We start from the raw sequence: 20810 nt of genomic DNA on the forward strand, positions 1-20810 counted from the left end.
TCCAGATCCGGGTGGTTGGGAGTGAGGGGAGGGCGCTCGGAAGGGGAGGAGCGACGAAAGCAAACAGAGAAAGTTGCTTCTTCAGCAACTGATTGTTGCCAGGCAGAAAAAAAGGAAGCGGATGAAAGGTAAGCACTGGGGCGTAGACCCTGCCTGTGGCCACAGGTGACAGATGTGTCCAAAAGACAATCTGAGGAGAAACTTCTGGAGTCTGGGAGCAAAGCGGAGTGATGGATGTACATTGAAGTGAGGACTCTGAGAACTGAAGCCCGCAGTGGAAGGAACTGCCTTTCGTTTCTGTAACACCACCATCGCCACAGCCCTCGTTAATCATCAGGAAGTTTCTGGACCGGATTGGTGTGGGCTAGCGCGCTCTGCAGCCGTGGAAGTGCCTCCCCGGCTCTCTGGAGAGCGTCACTCCTAAGCTGCAAGCCAAGACACTAAGCTACTAGCTCACTGTGGGAACAACGAACTTCGCCTCACTCGGGTTTGGACAGTTTTCCAATTCCTTGGAGGATTTTCTGTCTCTCCCTATGTCACAAGAGGATTCAGGACCGAGAGAGAAGAGTTCAGGTATTGTCAGCTCCTGTTTCATCATTGCATTTTTTTGCCTTTGAGTTTGTGTGAATCCACTATCCATATGTTCCTTCATACTTTGGATTCTCTATTAAATAACTTTCATGTGGGCATACCAGTAACTTCTATTTTCTGGTTGAACCCAGAAGTACTGCCATCCTACTGTTTCTTAGATGATCTAATGATAACAAGGTGAAAGTGCTGCTTCCAAAGAACTCATGTGATCTATCCTACAATAAACTATAATTTGGGCTAAACTTTCATAGCAATTCCTCTCTTTCATTCTTCCCCTCCCTCTCTCCCCCGTGTGTGTGCATGCACGCGGGTCAACAATTTAGCATCTGTGTTACTCCTAATAGTTTACAACTAAAGGATTGTTGCTGGTAGAATCCAAAAGAAACACTTGTATTCCAAGGGACGTTGAGGTTTATAAATGATGTGGGTCATTTTTCTTATAAAAGCATAAAGAAGGTATTATTGTAAGCCCTGTATGTTCTGAGTTTCAGGAAATCGGGTTTGCATCCCTGGGCTTGCCCCACATGTGGGGAACAGATATCATTTTCCTAACAAGCTGAGTGTATTGCTTACTTGGTTATGCTTCCCCCGCTCTCCTGGCAGACATGAGCAGGAGGAGGGACCAAGAAACGAGAAAAAAGGATCTTCTAAGCAGACAGCATCATGCCTGCCGGGGGGGGGGGGCAGTGTGGCCACTGTGGCACAGATCCGGGGTCCCCTGCCTCTCCGCTGGTGACTGTTGCTTGTGGTCTGTACTTGGCAGTGAAGTGTCCAATGTGTCTTTTTTGGCAAGGACTTGATGACGTGTTAGAAATAGATTCACCCTGCTACAGCATTATTACAGTCCTTAAGGTTTTTGAATGAAAATGAAAAATCAAATCATTTATAAATGTTTATAAAACATTTAAGCTCATGTTTTTATAAAACTAAGCATATACATACACATATATTGTGTGCATAAGTTTACACATTCAAGGCTAGAGCATACAGTAAAATGTTAATTATTGTGTCTGAATCATGCGATTGCAAGTAGTTTTTTTTTTCTAATTTAGTTTCCAAGGCTATAATGCACTTGTTACTACTTTTATAATCAGTGTTTTGAAAGTTACTCTGAAAGAACTAACGTACAAATAGGACACTAAGCTGTATTATGTGTATCAGGTGTCAGAATACGTCATTATTGTCTCCAGCTTCCCTTTAATGAATCCCTGATTAGTAAGAATTGATGCTTTCCATTAAAACGTGAGACACCGTGAAGAGATTTCCACAACAGTGAGCAATCCCGCATGATTAGAAAGCTCAGTGTGAGGCCAGCACATATATTATGGTTTTGTAAGGAGCATGTTCTACCACAAAAGATATGAATGAAATTGGCCACTTGCAAGATCTCCCAGCTTCCCACAGTGACCATGTGGCATCCTGGGACTTTTCTTGGGCTGTATTTCTAACTCTGAGGTGTGATTTTTCAGGATGAAGGTGAAAGGCAATGGTGTCACCTGCTTGCTGGTCTCCTTCGGTGTCATTTGCCTGGTGGCCACCCCTGGGGGCAGGGCCTGTCCTCGCCGCTGTGCCTGCTATGTGCCTACAGAAGTGCACTGCACATTCCGGTACCTGGCTTTCATCCCGGACAACATCCCGCCCAACGTGGAGCGCATCAATTTCGGGTGTGTGGGTCCCTGGCTTATCCCCTTCTTACATTGGGAAAGCACCCATGACTTTGAGATATGAACCACAATTATTTCACAATGGTTTTCTTCTGAAATGAGTTCATGAAAATTGTAGTTTATTGAGGACAACAAGGAAGTTATTCCCAGAAATCCTTGGCTGGGAGAAATTTCTTCCAGAACTTGAAAGCCTTTTTGGTAGATTGGAAAGCCTATCATTGGAGGGAAACTTAATTCTGGCTTTTTTTTTCCCTTAAAAAATATGGCTTCTGTCAATAATGAGGATTCTATCATAAGAGATAACAGGGCAATTAAAGTTGCCTGTATATAAAGGATATGAAAAGTCCACTATCCTTTTATAAGGACCCTTAGTGTCTTTTCGTTTGAAGTTGCCTAAATGCAGGCCTGATTAAATATGCCAAAAGCTGACTGTGTTTTCAAGGTTCATGCAGAAGTGTGTGCTTTGACAGTATAGAGCACCCACCGTGTGCTGGGCACAGTGGTTGGCACTGGGGATGCAACGATGAACAAAAGCCATTATTCACTTCTGTAAGCCCCAAGTATAGTGGAAGGGGAGAAGACAGATGCATAATCGATACGATTTGATAAAAACTGCTCTAGAGCATATGTGAAGTGCCCTGGTGATGATCACTAATAACAGCAGCTAACATGAGTGCTCACTGTGTGCTAGCATCAGGATGAACACTCTATTGGTGTTCATGCATTTAATTCTCATTACTCCATAGGAGTGGATTCTATTATCTATGGTTTTTTGGATGAAGAAACTGAGGCATGGTTTGCTGATTTTCACCTGGGGTCTCATGACTACCCATCTCCCCTAAACCAGAGGCCCAAACATTGACTCTGGGTGGAGCCCAGGTTTCTTAACCTCTACTGATGCAGTGATCCCACCCGAGAAAATGAGGAGCTGGGTTTTAGTGTTCACAGCAAAGTGTAGAGTCAAGGGCATTGCAACTGGAAGGAACAGCACCTACATGAAGGCTGGAAAATGAGGAGTGTGAGAAGCTCCAGGAATGAGGAGGGGCCATTGTAACTGGCCCGGGAAGGGTTGCTTAGGGGATGAACCTTCTGTGGCATCTGTTGGATTTCAAGCATCTAATTATCTCCTCAGAGCACAACAAAAGAGGCCTTGGGCTTTGTGTGTGCTTTTGCTGCGACATGTGGACGGCTCATCTAATGCCTCGAATAACATTTTTATTTCAGGTACAACAGCTTAGTTAGGTTGACGGAAGCCGACTTTTCTGGCCTGAGCAAATTGGAGTTGCTAATGCTGCACAGCAATGGCATCCGCACGATCGCTGATAAGACCTTCTCAGATTTGCAGGCCTTGCAGGTGAGCTCCGGAGGGAGAAGGGGGGATTTAAGGGGTGACGGGGGCCTGTGACTATCTTGAAAGGATGCCCATTCCTGCAGAACCCAAAATAGACATTCTTTATTTAGAAACACAGCAAGGGAGAAAGTCAATTAAGTCAATTAAGTGAATGCTTTTTAATGCAGCCGTGTGTGGAATTGAGGAAAAGAAAATTGGGAGACAAGTTTTCTCAGACCTCAGGCTCATAGGAAGAAAAAAATCAAAACTCAGGGATGACTAAACCTTTTTAATCCTAAATATGACTAGAAGCAGACTTTTATCAGGAAATACAATGTGGACACTAAAAAATAATGGCCCTGTTAGACATGTTAGCTTTCTATAAATTGATCTACTTTTAGCTTTACTTATTTTTTTAAACTGTTATTTAACAAATATAAATTTCCAAAGTACAGCTTTTGGATTACCACCCCCCCATAACTTCCCTCCCACCCACAACCCTCCCATCTCCTGCTCCCTCTCCATCCCATTCTTCATCAAGATTCATTTTCAATTATCTTTATATACAGAAGATCAATTTAGTATATATTAAAGATTTCAACAGGTTTCCTTTTTTGTGGTTGGTTAGTTTTCAACGATCAGGGACAACATATGATATTTGTCCCTTTGGGACTGGCTTATTTCACTCAGCATGATGTGTTCCAGATTCCTCCATTTTGTTGCAAATGACCAGATTTCATTGTTTTTTACTGCTGTCTAGTATTCTATAGAGTACATCTCCCATAATTTCTTTATCCATTCTACTGTTGATGGGCATTTGGGTTGATTCCATGTCTTAGCTATTGTGAATTGAGCTGCAATAAACATTAAGGTGCAGACCGCTTTTTTGTTTGCCAATTTAATTTCCTTTGGGTAAATTCCAAGGAGTGGGATGGCTGGGTCGAACGGTAGGGTTATCTTCAGGTTTCTGAGGAATCTCCAGACTGACTTCCATAGTGGCTTTACCAGTTTGCATTCCCACCAACAGTGGTTAGCTTTACTTATTTATTTCAATCACTTGTTCAAAAATTTATGTTGTATGGACTCCCACAAATGCATACATTATTGTAAGAATTATTAGAAAGATAAGTGAGAAAGTAAAAGTGATGTAGTAAAGCAACTACAGACAAGTATATATGTAGAGATAGTTATGTCTGCTACTAAATAGGACTTGAAGCTTTCCAGAAGCTAAACCATAATACATGGTGTCTATTAAATTAAAAAGAAAAATAAGTAAAACTACAATTCAGGACAACTACAACCATTTCTGATTTTAAATCAGAAAGCAATGTCACAAAATTCCCCATGCAATACAGTATGTTGCCAATATTTCTTTGTTTATTAGGGAATTTGGCATTCCAGAAAATCATCTTTGACACAGGTGATACCTTAGACAAAAACAGGAAAATATAATGAGAAATCATTATCTTTAATAGCATTTCTATTTTTGGCAGAAAACGTATGTTTAAAGGGTTTGGAATAAAATAGTCAAAATTATTTGAATTTCAACTCAAAATAAATTAATCATATTATTCATAATAACCCCAAATGTCCATCAGCTCAGGAATGAATAAACCAAATGTGGTACATTTAATGGACTACTACTCAGTAAGAAAAAAGACAGGAAGGGCTGACATATGCAAGACCTGAAGAATGGGTCTTGAAAACATTCAATCAGTGAAAGAAGCCAGACACAAAAGGTCACATATGATATGATTCCATTTGTACAAAATGATCAGAATCAGCAAATCCATAGAAACAAAATATAAGTTAGTGGTTGCCCAAGGCTAGGAGGTAGGAGGAAAAGAGTGTTAATGGCCGTCACTTTTTATTTGGGATGATAAAAATTTTATAAACTTAGTGGATACAGTTGTATAACTCCAAGAACATACTAAATACCAATGAACTATGTACATTATAAAGGTTAATTTTATACTATATGAATTATATCTCAATAAAGCTATTATAAAGGAAAAAACTAAAACCATCATATGAGGGTGCTTCCAAAAGTGGAAATGGAATTAAAAGTAAGTTTATTTTGGTGTAAAAATTTTAAAATCCACACTTCTTCCATAATATGCATTTTCCATGAATTTTTGAAGACATATTATTTAATGAAAAATTCAGGTTCAAGAAATCTTAAGTCTACTTGAAATACCACAATACACTGTTTAAAACATTATGAAAGTTTTCTGTCTTATATAAAATTAGAATAAACTGTTGCTTTCCACAGTTTCAGGTAACTGCAGTCAAGATTTGAAAATATAGCATACTGCAGTAAATTAGTTTGAGAAACCACATCATTATGTTCATTCATAATGTTTATTATATTTTTCTATTGTTAATGTTAGTGCCTAGTTTATAAATTGAACTATACCTAAAGTAGGTATGTATGTAGGAGAGAACATTAAAAACTTCATGGAAATGAAGTTACAAGATATTTATTTTGGTGCAAGAAGTTTGAAATCCACAGGTACAAGGAATCTTCAGAAAGTTTGTAGCAATGCATATCATGAAAAATGATGAAAACACGATGCAGAATTTCAAAATTTTTGTACCAAGATAAACTTATTGTTTAAGGCTCAGTAGTATCCAGGCTTCCACTTCAGATCCTAGATATCCTCTGTGGAAAGGGAGGACTACGGTATGGTGAACCCCAGTATATCATCACCCAATTTCAGTAGTTCTCAACATAGAACAGATGTCTCACCTGCACCTCCATTCTCCACTCTGAATTGTTCTGAAACCCAAGTTTATGTTTTACCTGTATGTACTTCAATGTGTATCTCAAAGTTAAGGGATTTTTAAAAAATAACTACACTATCATTGTAATTTTTAGCAACAGTTTCTTAATACCAGCAAGTGTTCATGAAGGTTTGAATTTCTACATTTTTGTCACATTTAATTTGCTAGAGTAAGGATCCCAACAAGACATAGACATTGCATTGGATTAATCACAGCTTGAGATACTTTTTCCTTTTGTGAAAATCTCTGATGAAACAAATGTGTTCATCTTTTTACTCTCAGGTCTTAAAAATGAGCTATAACAAAGTCCAAAAACTTCAGAAAGATACTTTTTATGGCCTCAGGAGCTTGACACGGTTGCATATGGACCACAACAATATTGAGTTTATAAACCCAGAGGTGTTTGTTGGACTCACCTCGCTCCGCCTTGTCCACTTGGAAGGAAATCGGCTCACCAAGCTTCATCCAGATACGTTTGTCTCTATGCACTACCTCCGGGTATTTAAAGTGTCTTTCATCAAGTACCTCTACTTGTCTGATAACTTCCTGACCTCCCTCCCCCATGAGATGGTCTCCTCTATGCCAGACCTGGAAAGCCTATATCTGCATGGGAATCCATGGACCTGTGACTGCCACTTAAAATGGTTGTCTGACTGGATACAGGAGAAGCCAGGTATCTGTATTTGCTTAATTATTTGTCCTAATTAAATAGAATGTTTCTACTGTAAGTGGGAAGGCCAAAGTGGTTTAGCTGGAGAGACGATGAAGTCTCAGTAATAAGGAATCCTTGTATAGTTTTGCTGGCTGTGTTCTTGCTACTGTGGCAGAGTGAAGTAGTTACTTTAGAGACCTGTGGTCCATGAGGCTGCAACTCTTTCACACGCTGGCCCCTGAGTTTGAGTTGGCAAACCCTTGGCTTAGAGAATAAAGCTGGGGCTCCTCAGCCCACATACCAGGTCCTCCTTCTGTGGTCTTGGCTCATCCTCCTTTCCTAACTCTTCAACCATTAGATCCTTTCCCATCCCAGACACACCACAGGCTAATTCACCACTGTTTTACCACTGCCTGTCCCCCACCTACCTCAGCCACATCAGAATATACATTCCATCAGTTTGCGATTTGCTTGCACTTCTATTCTCAAATGGACAACATTTTATTATATTCAATATATTAGATGTCTGTTGCCTTTCCTAGGTCTAATTTATCCCTAGCATATGTCTGGAGCACAGTAAGTACTCAAGTTTTGTTGTTGTTGAACTCAGTGTTTATTATATAGTCATTTTGATATAATATAATTGAGCCCACCATCCAGCCACTACATACATATGCTCAGTGTTTTACTTTATGTATTTGAAAGGCACAGAAACAGAGACTTTATTTCCACTGCTTCACTTCCCAAATGCTCACAGCATCTACAGCTGGGCTGGGACCAAGGCCAGGAGCTGGGAATTCAATCTACTCCTCCTACTTTGGTGGCAGCAACTCAATTACTTAAACCATCACTGCTGCCTCCAGAGGTCTGCATTGGCAGGAGGCTAGAGCCAAGAACTAGAGCCAAGAATAGAACCCAAGTACTCCAATGTGGGATGCAGCTGTCTTAACCACTAGGATAAACACCTGCTCCTAGATATTGGTGGTCTTACTACATCCCAAATTTTTCTTCATATGAGGGTACTTCAAAAAGTTCCTGGAGTGATGGGCATTGGAGGCAATGGCTAAACTCCAGCTTGAGATGGCCTAAGATCAAGTCTCACATCCACCATATTCTAACTTCCTGTTAACGTGCGCCCTGGGAGGCAGGAGGTGATGGCTCAAGTGATTGTATTCCTGGCTCTTGGCCTCAGCATGGCTCAACCCTGGCTGTTGTGGATATATGGGGATTTAACCAGTGAACAGGAGATCTGTCTATTTCAAATAAGCAAAAAATAAACTTACCTATTCCAAGAACATCTTTTTTATTTCACAGGTAGAGTTATAGACAGACAGAGAGACAGAGAGAAAGGTCTTCCTTCCGTTGGTTCACTCCCCAAATGGCCGCTACGGCCAGCGCTATGCCGATCCGAAGCCAGGTGCTTCTTCCTGGTCTCCCATGTGGGTGCAGGGGCCCAAACACTTGAGTCATCCTCCACTGCCCTCCCAGGCCACAGCAGAGAGCTGGACTGGAAGAGGAGCAACTGGGACTAGAACCCGGCACCCATATGGGATGCCGGCACGCAGGCGGAGGATTAGCCTAGTGAGCCGCAGTGCCAGGCCTCAAGAACATTTTCTAAAAATTTTATTTTGGTGCAACAACTTTGAAGTCCATGCATATTTTTTCCATAATAGGCATTTCCATGAACTTCCTGAAGATGCCTTGTATATATTTTTTGCACCTACATATGCACACATGCCATATAGTTGAGTCTAAATAAGTATTGCTTTGACTGAGATGCACAGGATAATCCTATAAGACCCATGAATCAATCACATCAGTCTCTTATGCTGTGAAATGTTTTTCATCTATTCTAGGAGACTGACAGCTTCTCACACCAACAGTTGCCTCACTAGGCATGTACTAAGCAATCCTTTTGCACATATTTCAGGGTCAAATGTCACACTCCTTCATATATTTGGGGGTATCTTTCACTCTTTGGTTCTACAAAGCTCTAGTTATTACTTTTCTATAAAATATGAATTTATGGCCATTTGTATGACAAACATTTGTTGTACCAATATTAAATTTATGTCCTTGTGTTATTTACATTATTTCCAAATATACAACAACCTTATTTTCATTCCAGAGTGTAATCTTAATGAAAGTAGGAAACTTAATATATGTATCAACAATGCATGTGACACAATTGAAAATTAAACAGCTGGGACAATATTTGAAGGTATATACAGGCAATGACAGTTGTATTAAGACTGCCAACTGCTACTATAAAACATCTTCAATTTTGAGAGATTTCAATTTAAATATAGGGGCTAGTGTTGTGGAGTAGCAGGTAAAACCACCCATGTGGGAGGCCTGAAAAAAACTCCTGGCTCTTATCTTCAACTTGGCCAAACTCCAGCTGTCGCAGCCATCTGAGCAGTGAACCAGTGGACTGAAGACCTGTTTCTCCCTCTCTGTGACTCTAACATCTTTAAAAACAAAACAAAACAAAACAACAGGCTGCCCAGTCTTCTCCTCGTTCCTTCCTAAGCATCCCTTGCTCAGAGCTGAGAACATATGGCTAGACAAGAACAGAGCTTCTGGTCTGGTGGAAGACCGCCAACTAGAGAAAGGCAAGGGGAGGTAAGATAGGAGAGAGTGAAGCAGAGAGTCTCTAAGAGCTGTTCAGATTGGGTCCTGGAGTAGTAAGTGGTGATGCATTAATGGGAGAAGGCATGTTAGATAGGCCAGAGATGCACAGGGCATTCCATGGTTTAAGACTGGAAGGCATTTTATGAGACTGCTATGAATGGGGGTGATATGATCAGATTTAATAATGGATGTCAAAGGCCTGCTAACATTGGCCCAGGCGTAAGCAATAATAAGCATACAGTGATGTGAGGTATAATGAAGCCAGAAGTCTGCTAGGCTTTCTGGTTTGGTAGGGGTTGAGCCAGGGTGCTTTGATAGTAGGTATAGCTTGTTGGTAAGTGGGAGATTGAAAGGAGCTGCTTATGATGGCACAAAGCTTTGCAGCTTTGAATGAGTTAAGACCATAAAATCTGCTGAAGAATGCTGAGTGGCCAAATACCTGTGACATCATCTGTCACACTGAAGTACAGTTGTTCACCCTTAACTGCAGAGTTACATTCCAAGACCCTGGCAGAAGCTTAAAACCATAGAGAGTTCCAAACACATATACAATTTTATCTTTTCCATCTTAACTCTGTACCTGTGATTTTGTAGCTAAAGGTACAATGGCAACACTGACACAACTTTAAGGATAGAAAAATCATTCTTACTCCAGATTTTGCAACCTCAGCGTGTGGCTTTTTTTTTTCTTTCACCTTTTCAAGTAAAGGCAACACTTTACAACTACTCTTTGTCATTAAGTGCCTGAACATAGCACTGTGATACCATAATAGTCACTAATTGACAGGTAGGGTACACAACATGAGTAATTATGTGGACAAAGGGACGATTCATACTGCAGGTGAGGTGGAGGGCATGAGATTGCATCATACTACACAGAATGGTGCACAATTTGAATTTGCCACTTAAAAAATTTTGAGCACAGTTAACCTTGGTAACTAAAACCAAAGATAAGGGCGTGGGGAGCTCCTGCACACACTGACGGGTTTGAAGTCCTTGGTCAGAGTGATTTTCTGAAGCTTGTGAGAGAAAATGTGCATGTGTAAGGAGGTGATTTGAGTGTCTAACTGCTCTGGCCTATTAGATCTTGTAGGAAGTACAGTGCTTCTCTTGTGTGCTATGTCCATTGCATGAGGGGGAAGCTACTATATGGAAGGGCATAAAATCTTGTTCAAGGGAAAACTCTGTACTTCTTATGAAGTACACTTGTGACCATCATTTAAAGTAGGCTCATCAAAGCAGTATTTTTAAATACCCAAGTATGAGGTATCCAATACCTGAAAAGTACAAAGGCTAATCCCAATGCTAGAAGATTTGTAAGCTTCTGGCTTCATCAGAGTATCAGATTTTTAATGGGCTGATCCAAGATTTGTGTCCCCTCCCAATTTAACCTAGTCTTGCAGTAACCAAAGTCACAAACCTGAGTCTTCTTTCAGTTACCTTCCATGTCAATCAATCCTCACATCCTACTAATTCTTCTACCTGTTTCATTTTCTCCTGCATCCATCTGATTCCTGGACCAGTCCATAGTATTTTGTGTATCAGTCAGTGTTCTTTGGGATCATGGAAAGAAACTTGGGTTTCAAGTCTATGCAAGAGCTGATAAATGACTGTTTATTAAATAGGTTACCATATAAAGGATGATGAGTGAAGAAGTGGAACTAAAATGCTATTAATAAATGAAAAACCTAAGCATGGGATTTCATGTCTCTAAATATGGACTGACTTACTCAACTAATGTTTACTGAGTATCAAATACATATCAGGCATTTTCTACGTGTGAGCGATAAAGCCCTGAAAAAGAAAAACGCAGTCCCATGCCTATGCATTTTATGTTGTAGCAGGACATGTGGACTTTTTTTCAGAAATCAATTCAAAGACAAAGAACATGGCCATCTGTCGATTATAAACAACTTAGAAATTTTAATCTTTAATTCTAACAAACTATTTCTTTAAAAACTTCAAATGTTAATTCATAATGATTCAATTGTGATCTTTCCTAGATGTAATAAAATGCAAAAAAGACAGAAGTCCTTCCAGTGCACAGCAGTGTCCCCTGTGCACTAACCCCAGGACCTCTAAAGGCAAGCCCTTTGCTGTGGTCCCAGCAGCAGCTTTCCTGTGTGCCAAGCCAACTATTGACCCATTCCTGAAATCAAAGAGCCAAACTATTCCGGAAGACAGCCCTTCTGCCTCCATCTCTCCCCACGATTTCATGGCACCTTTTGGCTCCCTGGCTTTGAATATGACAGACCAGTCTGGAAATGAAGCTAACATGGGCTGCAGTATCCAAAAGCCCACAAGGACATCACCCATTGCAGTCACGAAAGACAATGACCACATCAGATTAAATATATCCTTTTCAGCATCTCTGGTGTGCAACCTCGATCACAGTCACATTCAGCCAGTGTGGCAACTTCTGGCTTTATACAGTGATTCTCCTCTAGTTCTTGAAAGGAGCCACGTACTCAGGGAAACACCACAGCTCTGCTACAAATATAAACAGATGGCTCCTAAACCTGAAGACATTTTTACCAACATAGAGGTTGACCTCAGTGCAGAGCCCTCTTGGTTAATGCAAGACCGAATTTCCTTACAACTGAACAGGATTGCCACCACACTCAGTACCTTACAGATCCAGTACTCAAGTGATGCCCAAGTCACTGTACCCAGGGCAGAGATGAGGCCAGTGAAACACAAATGGACCATGATTTCAAGGGATAACAATACTAAGCTGGAACACACTGTTTTGGTGGGTGGGACCATTGACCTGGACTGCCCAGGCCAAGGAGATCCCACCCCACATTTGGAGTGGCTTCTGGCTGATGGGAGTAAAGTGAGAGCTCCTTATGTTAGTGAGGATGGACGAATCCTCATAGACAAAAATGGAAAACTGGAGCTCCAGATGGCCGACACTTCTGACACAGGCCTATACCACTGCATAAGCACTAATTACGATGATGCAGATATTCTTACCTACAGGATAACCGTGGTAGACACCTCTGCAGAAGCTTATCATGGAGATGGCGTTCATCACACAGTTTTCAGTGGTGAATCACTAGATCTTCCATGCGTTTCTAATGGTAGCCCAGATGCCTCTACTAGCTGGATTCTTCCAGGAAACACTGTGCTCTCTGAGTCCTCAAAAGAAAAGCAAATTCTTAATAATGATACACTAAGAATAGTACAGGTCAGCCAAAAAGACCAAGGCCACTATCGTTGTATAGCTGCCAACCCATCTGGGGTCGATTTTTTGATTTTCCAAGTTTCAGTCAAAGGACAAAGGCGAGTGGAACATGATGTGGAAGCAGATGGATCAGGACATGATGAGTCCAATCCCATTGCCCATCCTCAGGAGTCTCCAGCTAGGCAGCTCCCTACATCTGCTCCAGAGAGGCCCGGGGTTGGAAAACAATTCTCAAGTGCAAGGAAAAGACACAACAATCGGGAGTTAACACAGCGGTGGCACGGAGATTCCACACGCCGCCGGTTCAGGGAACACAGGAGGCACTTCCCTCCCTCTGCTCAGAGAATTGACCCACAACGCTGGGCAGCACTCATGGAGAAAGTGAAAAAGAATGCTGTGCCAGAACGAAGAGAAATGACTACAGTAAGGCCACCCCCAGCTGTCACCCAGTTCTTGAAAGTACCTGGCGAGGAAGACGACTCTTCAGGCAGGCTCCCTCCAGAGGAGGAACTTAAGGTCTTGGCAGCCAAAGCTTCCACTGCTCCAGCCAGGATGGTGACTGCTGACTCCAGAACAGTGTCTCCTAGCTCCGTGACAAGTATGCCTTCTGGCACGGAAGTCTCACCAGTTCCAAGTCCACAAGTACTACCATCTGTAAAACCAATGGATTTCAGACTATCTAATGCTGTTAAAACCACAGCACAATCAAAGAATATAAGCCCAACTACATCAAGTGCAATGAAAGGCGCAAACAACCAAAATTCATCCATTATTTTTTCACTGCTACCTGGAACAAACAAAGTTCATGATACTGATCAGATTGGAATAAAAGAGCATTTCCAGAGCACAATCCCAGTAACAGTAAGGACTGTGATCAAAGACACCCACATCAAAATGCATGCTAGTACTAATGACAAAGCAGACCTATTCTTAGCACCAGAAACTGCCACAAGGGGTCAGCAGACATCGATGATGGGCATCGGTGAGTCTAGCACCGATGTGTTCTACCTTCACCCTACTCAACAGCTTAGCACTTCCAAGCTCCCTTCAGATCCGTACACTGCTGCTCATTCTCAGTTTCAGAGTCCTAGAAATAGTACAACTAACATTCCTCCGACCAGACGCTTTGGAAGACGGAGGAAAATTTGGGTCAGGGGGCGAGTTATCAGTCCATATAGGACTCCAGTGCTCCGGCGGCATAGATACGGCAGGCCAACATCCAGAGGTTATTCTGAAGAAAACACTACTGCATTTTTGGCCCCAGAGTTCAATGTGGTGTGTCCCTCCTGTCCTCCCAGAAGGAGCCCTACTACTACTCCAACAGTATTATCCCTTTTAAGTTCTCCTAGCACCCTCCCCAAAGCGGACATTGCCAGAGCCACGTCAGGAGAATCTACAACTCTTGTCCAGAACTCATCATTACTATCTGAGAACACACTACATGTAGGTAATGAGAAAACAGCACCCAGCATAAAATACTTCAGTGCTGAAAATACCCAGGTGACTCCAACTGATACAGGCACGACTTATACCCCAACATCTTTTTCTATGGAAAAAAGTTTTAAAACAGATGTGAGTGACTCTGGTGTGTCTAATATCGGTGAAGCTAAAAGAGATTCAGTGATTCTATTGCCACCTTCAGAATCCATCACCAAGCCATCGATGCCTACTACTATGGCCATTACAAGATTATCAAGAAGGAAATTTCCCTGGCATCACACCTTTGTAAATAACCATAACCAAAAAGAGAGATTAAGGAATCTGCATAAACACGGTTTTGAAAACACGGTCATGATGCTTCCTAAAACATCTCCTGCTTTACCCACGGATCCAATTGCCCCCTCCTACTTCACAACACTCTCAACAAGTCTCATGCAAATTCCATCTGTAACACTGCCCACAACTCACTACCAAACCATGGAAACACACAGTCCCCAAAGTCTCCCTACAGTGAAGGAGCAGCCCTTCCCAGCTTTTTACTCTATGCCTCCTAGCACCACAAGCATAGCCTCAAGTACAGCGAGCTTCCAACCAGTAAAAATGGACACACTGGCACCTCTGACTACTGCCCCTGCACCTGTAATGATGTATAAAACCCAAACAGTCGGACCAAGGGTACAAAAATTAAAAAGGAAAAAGGGGCCTCAGAATAGGAAAGACCCAAACATCTCTCCAGGCCAGAGTTCTGGCTTCACGACATCCACTGATCTGACACCTCCTGCTCTAAACACAGCCAAGACTTTAATCAAACCCAGTGTCTCTGCTTCCACTCACTCTTCTCTAGAAAACACCAAGGGAATTTCAAGTACAACTGGTCTTCCTTCAAGAACTCTTAATTTGACAGATGTAATTGAAGAAGTCCCCCTAGAGAGTCCTCAGACTTTGAGGGGCACAATTGCTTCTGAAACAGCTCTGTCCAGTAAATCACACAAGATTACCACAACTAGGAAAACAATCACGAAACACTCAACTGTGCCACCATTCCAGAGCAGCAGTGCTACTGTAATGCCAAGTCCCACCTCCTCTGCCTTTATGCAAAGTACAGTTACTGACAAAGCAGCAGTTCCCATTTCTGAGACGTCGATGAATGCAGTGATCAAGCCTCATGAATCCACACAGTACAATACCAATCGACAGCAATTAGCTGCAGAGGTTACCTCATCTCTTGAGGCTCCTGCAAAAGCCAAGTTTGCAATTGGAACCACTCACTTTACCTACTCTAATCTGTTAAATACTACTCCTATGCCAGCACTAGTAACAGTGACACCACAGATTTCAAAATGGACTACCTCTCCCTTGCCAGAAATTGTTGAAGGCAGCAAAAATCCTTCATTAAGCATGCTTCCCACTCTAGGCTTGCCACAGTCCACCCCTCATACTTCCAGTTGGGATAGACAGAAGAATGCAAAGAAAACTGGCTTTGATATGAAACCCATTCAAAAACTAACAACTTCTAAACTCCTTCCCTCTGACTCTCTGTCTAGGAATGTATTTGAAAAGCCCAGAATAGTTGGAGGGAAAGCTGCAAGTTTTACAGTTTCAGCTAACTCAGATGCCTTTCTTCCCTGTGAAGCTAGTGGGAACCCCCTTCCCACCATCCACTGGACCAGAGTCTCTTCAGGTACTTGAAACTATGTCTTTATACTTCATCTTCTTTAGTTGCAAAACTAGCAAAAGATGGTGTTAGGTTTCCAGGGTGCACATCTGAGGAATCAACACTAGTTTCAATATTTTTTCCAAAGTAAGACACTGTTAATATTCTCATTTGATATTTGCATACTTTTAAAAACACCTTAATTAAGAGTAGATCTTGAAGTTCTTTGAAAACAGATAAATATGATTTGAAAAAGGAGGTCATTGTGTTGAACCACTGGCTTTTAAGTTTTGTGTATAAAGAAAATCCAAGAATAATTTTAGAAATATGACTACTAGGTGGCCTAATTTTAATGTAAATGCATTATGCTCAATAGCCTAACAAAAAGATAACTGTATGTTTTCTATTTAAACTTTGATGACCTATGGTTATAAATCTTTTCTTACCAGGACTTGAACTTTCTAAAATAAAACAGAACAGCAGGTTCCAGGTGCTACCCAATGGCACCCTGTTCATCCAGAGGGTGGACATTCAGGACCGTGGACAGTACCTGTGCTCAGCATCCAATCCGCTTGGGACAGACCACCTTCATGTCACTTTGTCCGTAGTCTCCTATGCCCCCAGGATCCTGGAGAAACGCACCAAAGAGATCACACTTCATTCTGGAAGCACCGTGGAACTGAAATGCAGAGCGGAAGGCAGGCCAAGCCCTACGATTTCCTGGATACTTGCAAACCAAACAGTAGTCTCAGAATCTGAGGGAAACAGACAGGCCTTAGTGACACCTGATGGAACACTGGTCATCCACAGTGTCAGCGTTTATGATCGTGGCTTTTACCAATGCATAGCCAGCAATGCAGTTGGCCAGGATTCACTACTGGTAAAGATGCAAGTCATTGCAGCCCCACCTGTGATTCTAGAACAAAAGAGGCAAGTCATTGCAGGGGCTTGGGGTGAAAGTTTGAAACTGCCCTGCACCGCCAAAGGAACCCCTCAGCCCAGTGTCCACTGGGTCCTCTCTGATGGTACTACAGTGAAGCCATTGCACTTTACTAATTCCAAATGGTTCTTATATTCAAATGGGACTCTGCATATAAGAAACATAGGCTCTTCAGACAAGGGCATGTACGAATGTATTGCTACCAGTTCCACTGGCTCAGAGAGGAGAGTGGTTATACTTACAGTGGAAGAGCGAGACACCATCCCCAGGATAGAAGTTGCATCCCAGAAATGGACCCAGGTGAATTTTGGGGACAAATTGCTACTGAACTGCTCAGCCACAGGAGAACCCAGACCCAAAATAATTTGGAGGTTACCATCCAAGGCTGTTGTCGACCAGTGGCACAGGTAAACCCGCACTGTTGAGTTGGAATTATCCACTGTATATATTTAACTGTACGAGTTATGAAATGGGAAAAGTGATAGAGCAAGGCTAGCAGTTTAGGGAGCACGGGGACTCTACATAAAAGCAATCTTCTCTAAAGAAACCTACTCCTTATCAGATCATTTGCATGTAAAAACCAGTCTACTCACACACTGCACTCAAGGGGGCAGCCTCCTGAGTCTATAGTTAAAAGAATATAAATCTAATTTGCTTCACACTTGTGACACTAAAATAACCATGTAAATATATTCATAATTTCTATATCAAAAAGAAAATCCTTGCAATGCAGTCAAGGTTCTGGAGGGACGCAATCCATTGTATCACTCTTAGGGTCTCCCGTATTTTAAACTTTAATAACACTGAAATTTAATTTCCTCTTTTCTAACACTGTAAAGCACTTTATGAAAGTTACAACAGTGAGGTCTTTTTTTTATTTGATAGAGTTATAGACAGTGAGAGAGACAGAGAGAAAGGTCTTCCTTCTGTTGGTACACCCCACAAATGGCTGCTATGGTTGGTGCTGTGCCAATCTGAAGCCAGGAGCCAAGTGCTTCTTCCTGGTCTCCCATGTGGGTGCAGGAACCCAAAAACTACTTGCATGAATTAATATGAATATATTAATGAATTTAACTTGTGATTTTTTTTAACTTAAAAGTAAATGTCAATTTCTAAGAACCAAGTTTTTCAAATGTCAACAAAACTACCTGGCCAAATGTTACACTGAAATTCAATTTAAAATTCTAAAATGTTGAGCTATGCAGCATAAACTTCAGAAACCAGATCTTTGTTAGATCTACTATACATTTACTCATGGCATCAAATATTTTCAAGACTTTGAGCATTTAATTTCACAATATCAGCACTGTATTTTTTTTTGCCTTCGAGTTATTGTAAGCATTTCATTAATGATGAAGGCCAGTTCTAGTTATTGAAATTAATGCATTTATAATAAATCATGCCCATGTACTGTGGAATTCTTATTTACCAAGAGACCACTCATTATACTAGGGAATTACCCAATCTGAAACATCTACTAGCAGTGTTGGAAACATCACATTTGCAATGGAAATAACAGATAGAATTCAAAATTTAGCTTGTGAAGCCAAGACCAAAACATTTACTGGGTGTCGTAAAGTCTATTTTTGAACATGGAAATATTTTATCAGATAGTATGAAACACTATGTCTAAAAAAGTCAGTGTAGAGGAATTCTACAAAGCATTCTAAAATGTATTATTAACATCTTAGAATAAGTCCTGATCAAATATTTCAGAAAATTTCTGAAAATTAAATCACAAAGAAATTAGGCTGTTTCTATTTTGTCTTTGGAAAATCCTTATGGAACACAGACTATTAAATTTTAAAAAGAAAAATAAGGTCCTACTATGGAAGAGACAGAGAGACTGCATAAGGTCCCAAATACTATAGTGCACCCACCAGAGGTGCAGGTACTGTATTTTTACCATGAAATGTAACATAGTTGTGAATGGAAAGCTTCAGTAACTTTTTTGTAGCCAACCTACTAAAAAACAATAATTTTCACTTAATCCTTTTTAGATTGTCAATAGAAAGGAAAAAGTCCCTTTTATTTCCAAACACTTAATATTCCTACTTCCTTACTTTTAAAGTTTGAATTGTAAGTCCATCCCACCATGCCCCAAATAACCAAAGTCCGTTTGTCACGCGAATCATCAAAACCTTTCTCAAGTTTCTTCTGGTCCTGCATTCAGCGCCATGCTGCTCTGCTCCACTACTTTGGCCATTACCTGGCTTTCAGTGCAAAGCTGCTCTCTCTCATCTAGAATCCTGTTCTCCCTGACCTGGGAGCTTCCAGGTGCAAAGTGTCAGTCCTTGAGAACTCCTGGGTCAGAATCTGCACGTGAAGACAAGTTTAATGGGTGAATCATGAGGGTGCTTCAAAAAAGCTCATGGAAAATTCGCATTACCTGTCTTTGGAGATTTATTTATTTGTTTGACAGAGGGAAGAGAGAGAGAAAGGGAGCCACAGATAGACAAAGATGTCTTCCATCCATTGGCTTACTCTCCAAATGGCCACAATGGTCAGGGCTAGGAGCCTGGAACTCCAACCTGTCTGCCACATGGGTGGTGGAAGTCCAAGCACTTGGGCCATCTTCTGCCTTTCCAGGCACATTAGCAGGAAGCTAGACAGGAAGCAGAGCAGGTGAGACTCAAACCAGCCTCTGATATGGGATGCTGCCATCACAGGCAGCAGCTTAACCTACCACGCCACGATACCAGCCCTGCAGTAAAAACTACTTGTTTTCCATGAAGACTGTGTAGTCCTCTCAGATGTGAGGCCCAAGAATAGGGCTTTGGATGGCTGCAAGTACTTTTCTCTATTTTAATTTTTGTAAAGAATTTTCTTTTACTTAGGGAAAACTAAGCGAAACTTCTTTCAAAAGTATAGTCACTCTCTTGGAAATTTCAATTTGTAGAAAGAATGAGCTAAAATTCTAATACATTGCAACCTCCAGTTGCATAGGACTGTAGTGGGCTATAACTTGATGTCAGGGTTCTCAGGAAGTATTTCCTCCACAAGTAGCATCAACATTGCCTGTGATCCTGTTGAATCAGAAAGTCTTATTTTTGACAAGCAACCAAATATCTTACAATATCAGTGTCTCTCATGTTTTTGCCTTCTAGTTATTTATGCATTTCATTCATACTGAAGGCCACTGCTAGTTTCTGAAATACTTTTAAAAAATTCCACAGTACATGGGGATGATTCTCACTTACCCAAGTCATCTTGGTGTGCACTAGAATGTGAGTCTGGTCTCAACTGCTCATCAGTTACCTGGGAACTCTGTTAAGGAACGGGTTTCTAAATCTCAGTCCTAATCTATTGACTCAACCTCTGGAAAGTGAAGCCAAGAATTATGAACTATAAATTCAGTACTACCTGATTCTGATGCAGGTAACGGAGGAGCTGCATTGAGAACAATGGCACTGAGATTTAGTTGCATGTGACAGTCCTGCAGGAAAGTTTTTTTAAAAAAAGATTTATTTATTTATTTATTTGAGAGAGAAGGAGAAGCAGAGAGAGCGAGAGAGAGATCTTCCATCCGATGGTTCACTCCCCAATTGGCCGCAACGGCCAGAGCTGTGGCAATCCAAAGCCAGGAATCAGGAACTTCTTCCGGGTCTCCCACAGGGGCCCAAGGACCTGGGCCATCTTCCACTGCTTTCCCAGGCCATAGCAGAGAGCAGGACTCGAATCAGCACCCACATGAGATGCTGGCGCTTCAAGCCAGGGCGTTAACCTGCTGTGCCACAGCGCCAGCCCCGGAAAGTGTGAGTCCTGGTCCCTAGCCAAATTTTCCACACACACACACACACAAATTCTGGAGGTGGAATCCCAGCATGAGTTTTATTTTAAACTACACAACTTATTTTAATGTGCAGCCAAATTAGCATGCATTAGGAAAGAGTAATAGCAGGTAACGTGGTTGCTAAACAAACTCAGAGGTTTA

At 41.5% G+C, this 20810-nt stretch overlaps 1 protein-coding gene across 1 annotated transcript in view; it reads left to right on the forward strand.

The window, feature by feature from the left end:
• IGSF10 (immunoglobulin superfamily member 10) overlaps positions 1 to 20810 on the forward strand; it is a 25370-nt gene continuing 4560 nt past the window's right edge. The window contains exons 1-6 of the mRNA XM_002716279.6: positions 1 to 573; positions 2061 to 2255; positions 3480 to 3609; positions 6652 to 7042; positions 11659 to 15963; positions 16386 to 17283. Coding sequence (XP_002716325.3) covers positions 2062 to 2255; positions 3480 to 3609; positions 6652 to 7042; positions 11659 to 15963; positions 16386 to 17283 — 5918 coding nt within the window. The 5' untranslated portion in view covers positions 1 to 573; position 2061. The remainder of the gene's footprint in view (positions 574 to 2060; positions 2256 to 3479; positions 3610 to 6651; positions 7043 to 11658; positions 15964 to 16385; positions 17284 to 20810) is intronic.

Source organism: Oryctolagus cuniculus, chromosome 4 (assembly GCF_051225735.1).
Source record: "Oryctolagus cuniculus isolate XC-2025 breed Fujian yellow rabbit chromosome 4, ASM5122573v1, whole genome shotgun sequence".
NCBI lineage: Eukaryota > Metazoa > Chordata > Mammalia > Lagomorpha > Leporidae > Oryctolagus > Oryctolagus cuniculus.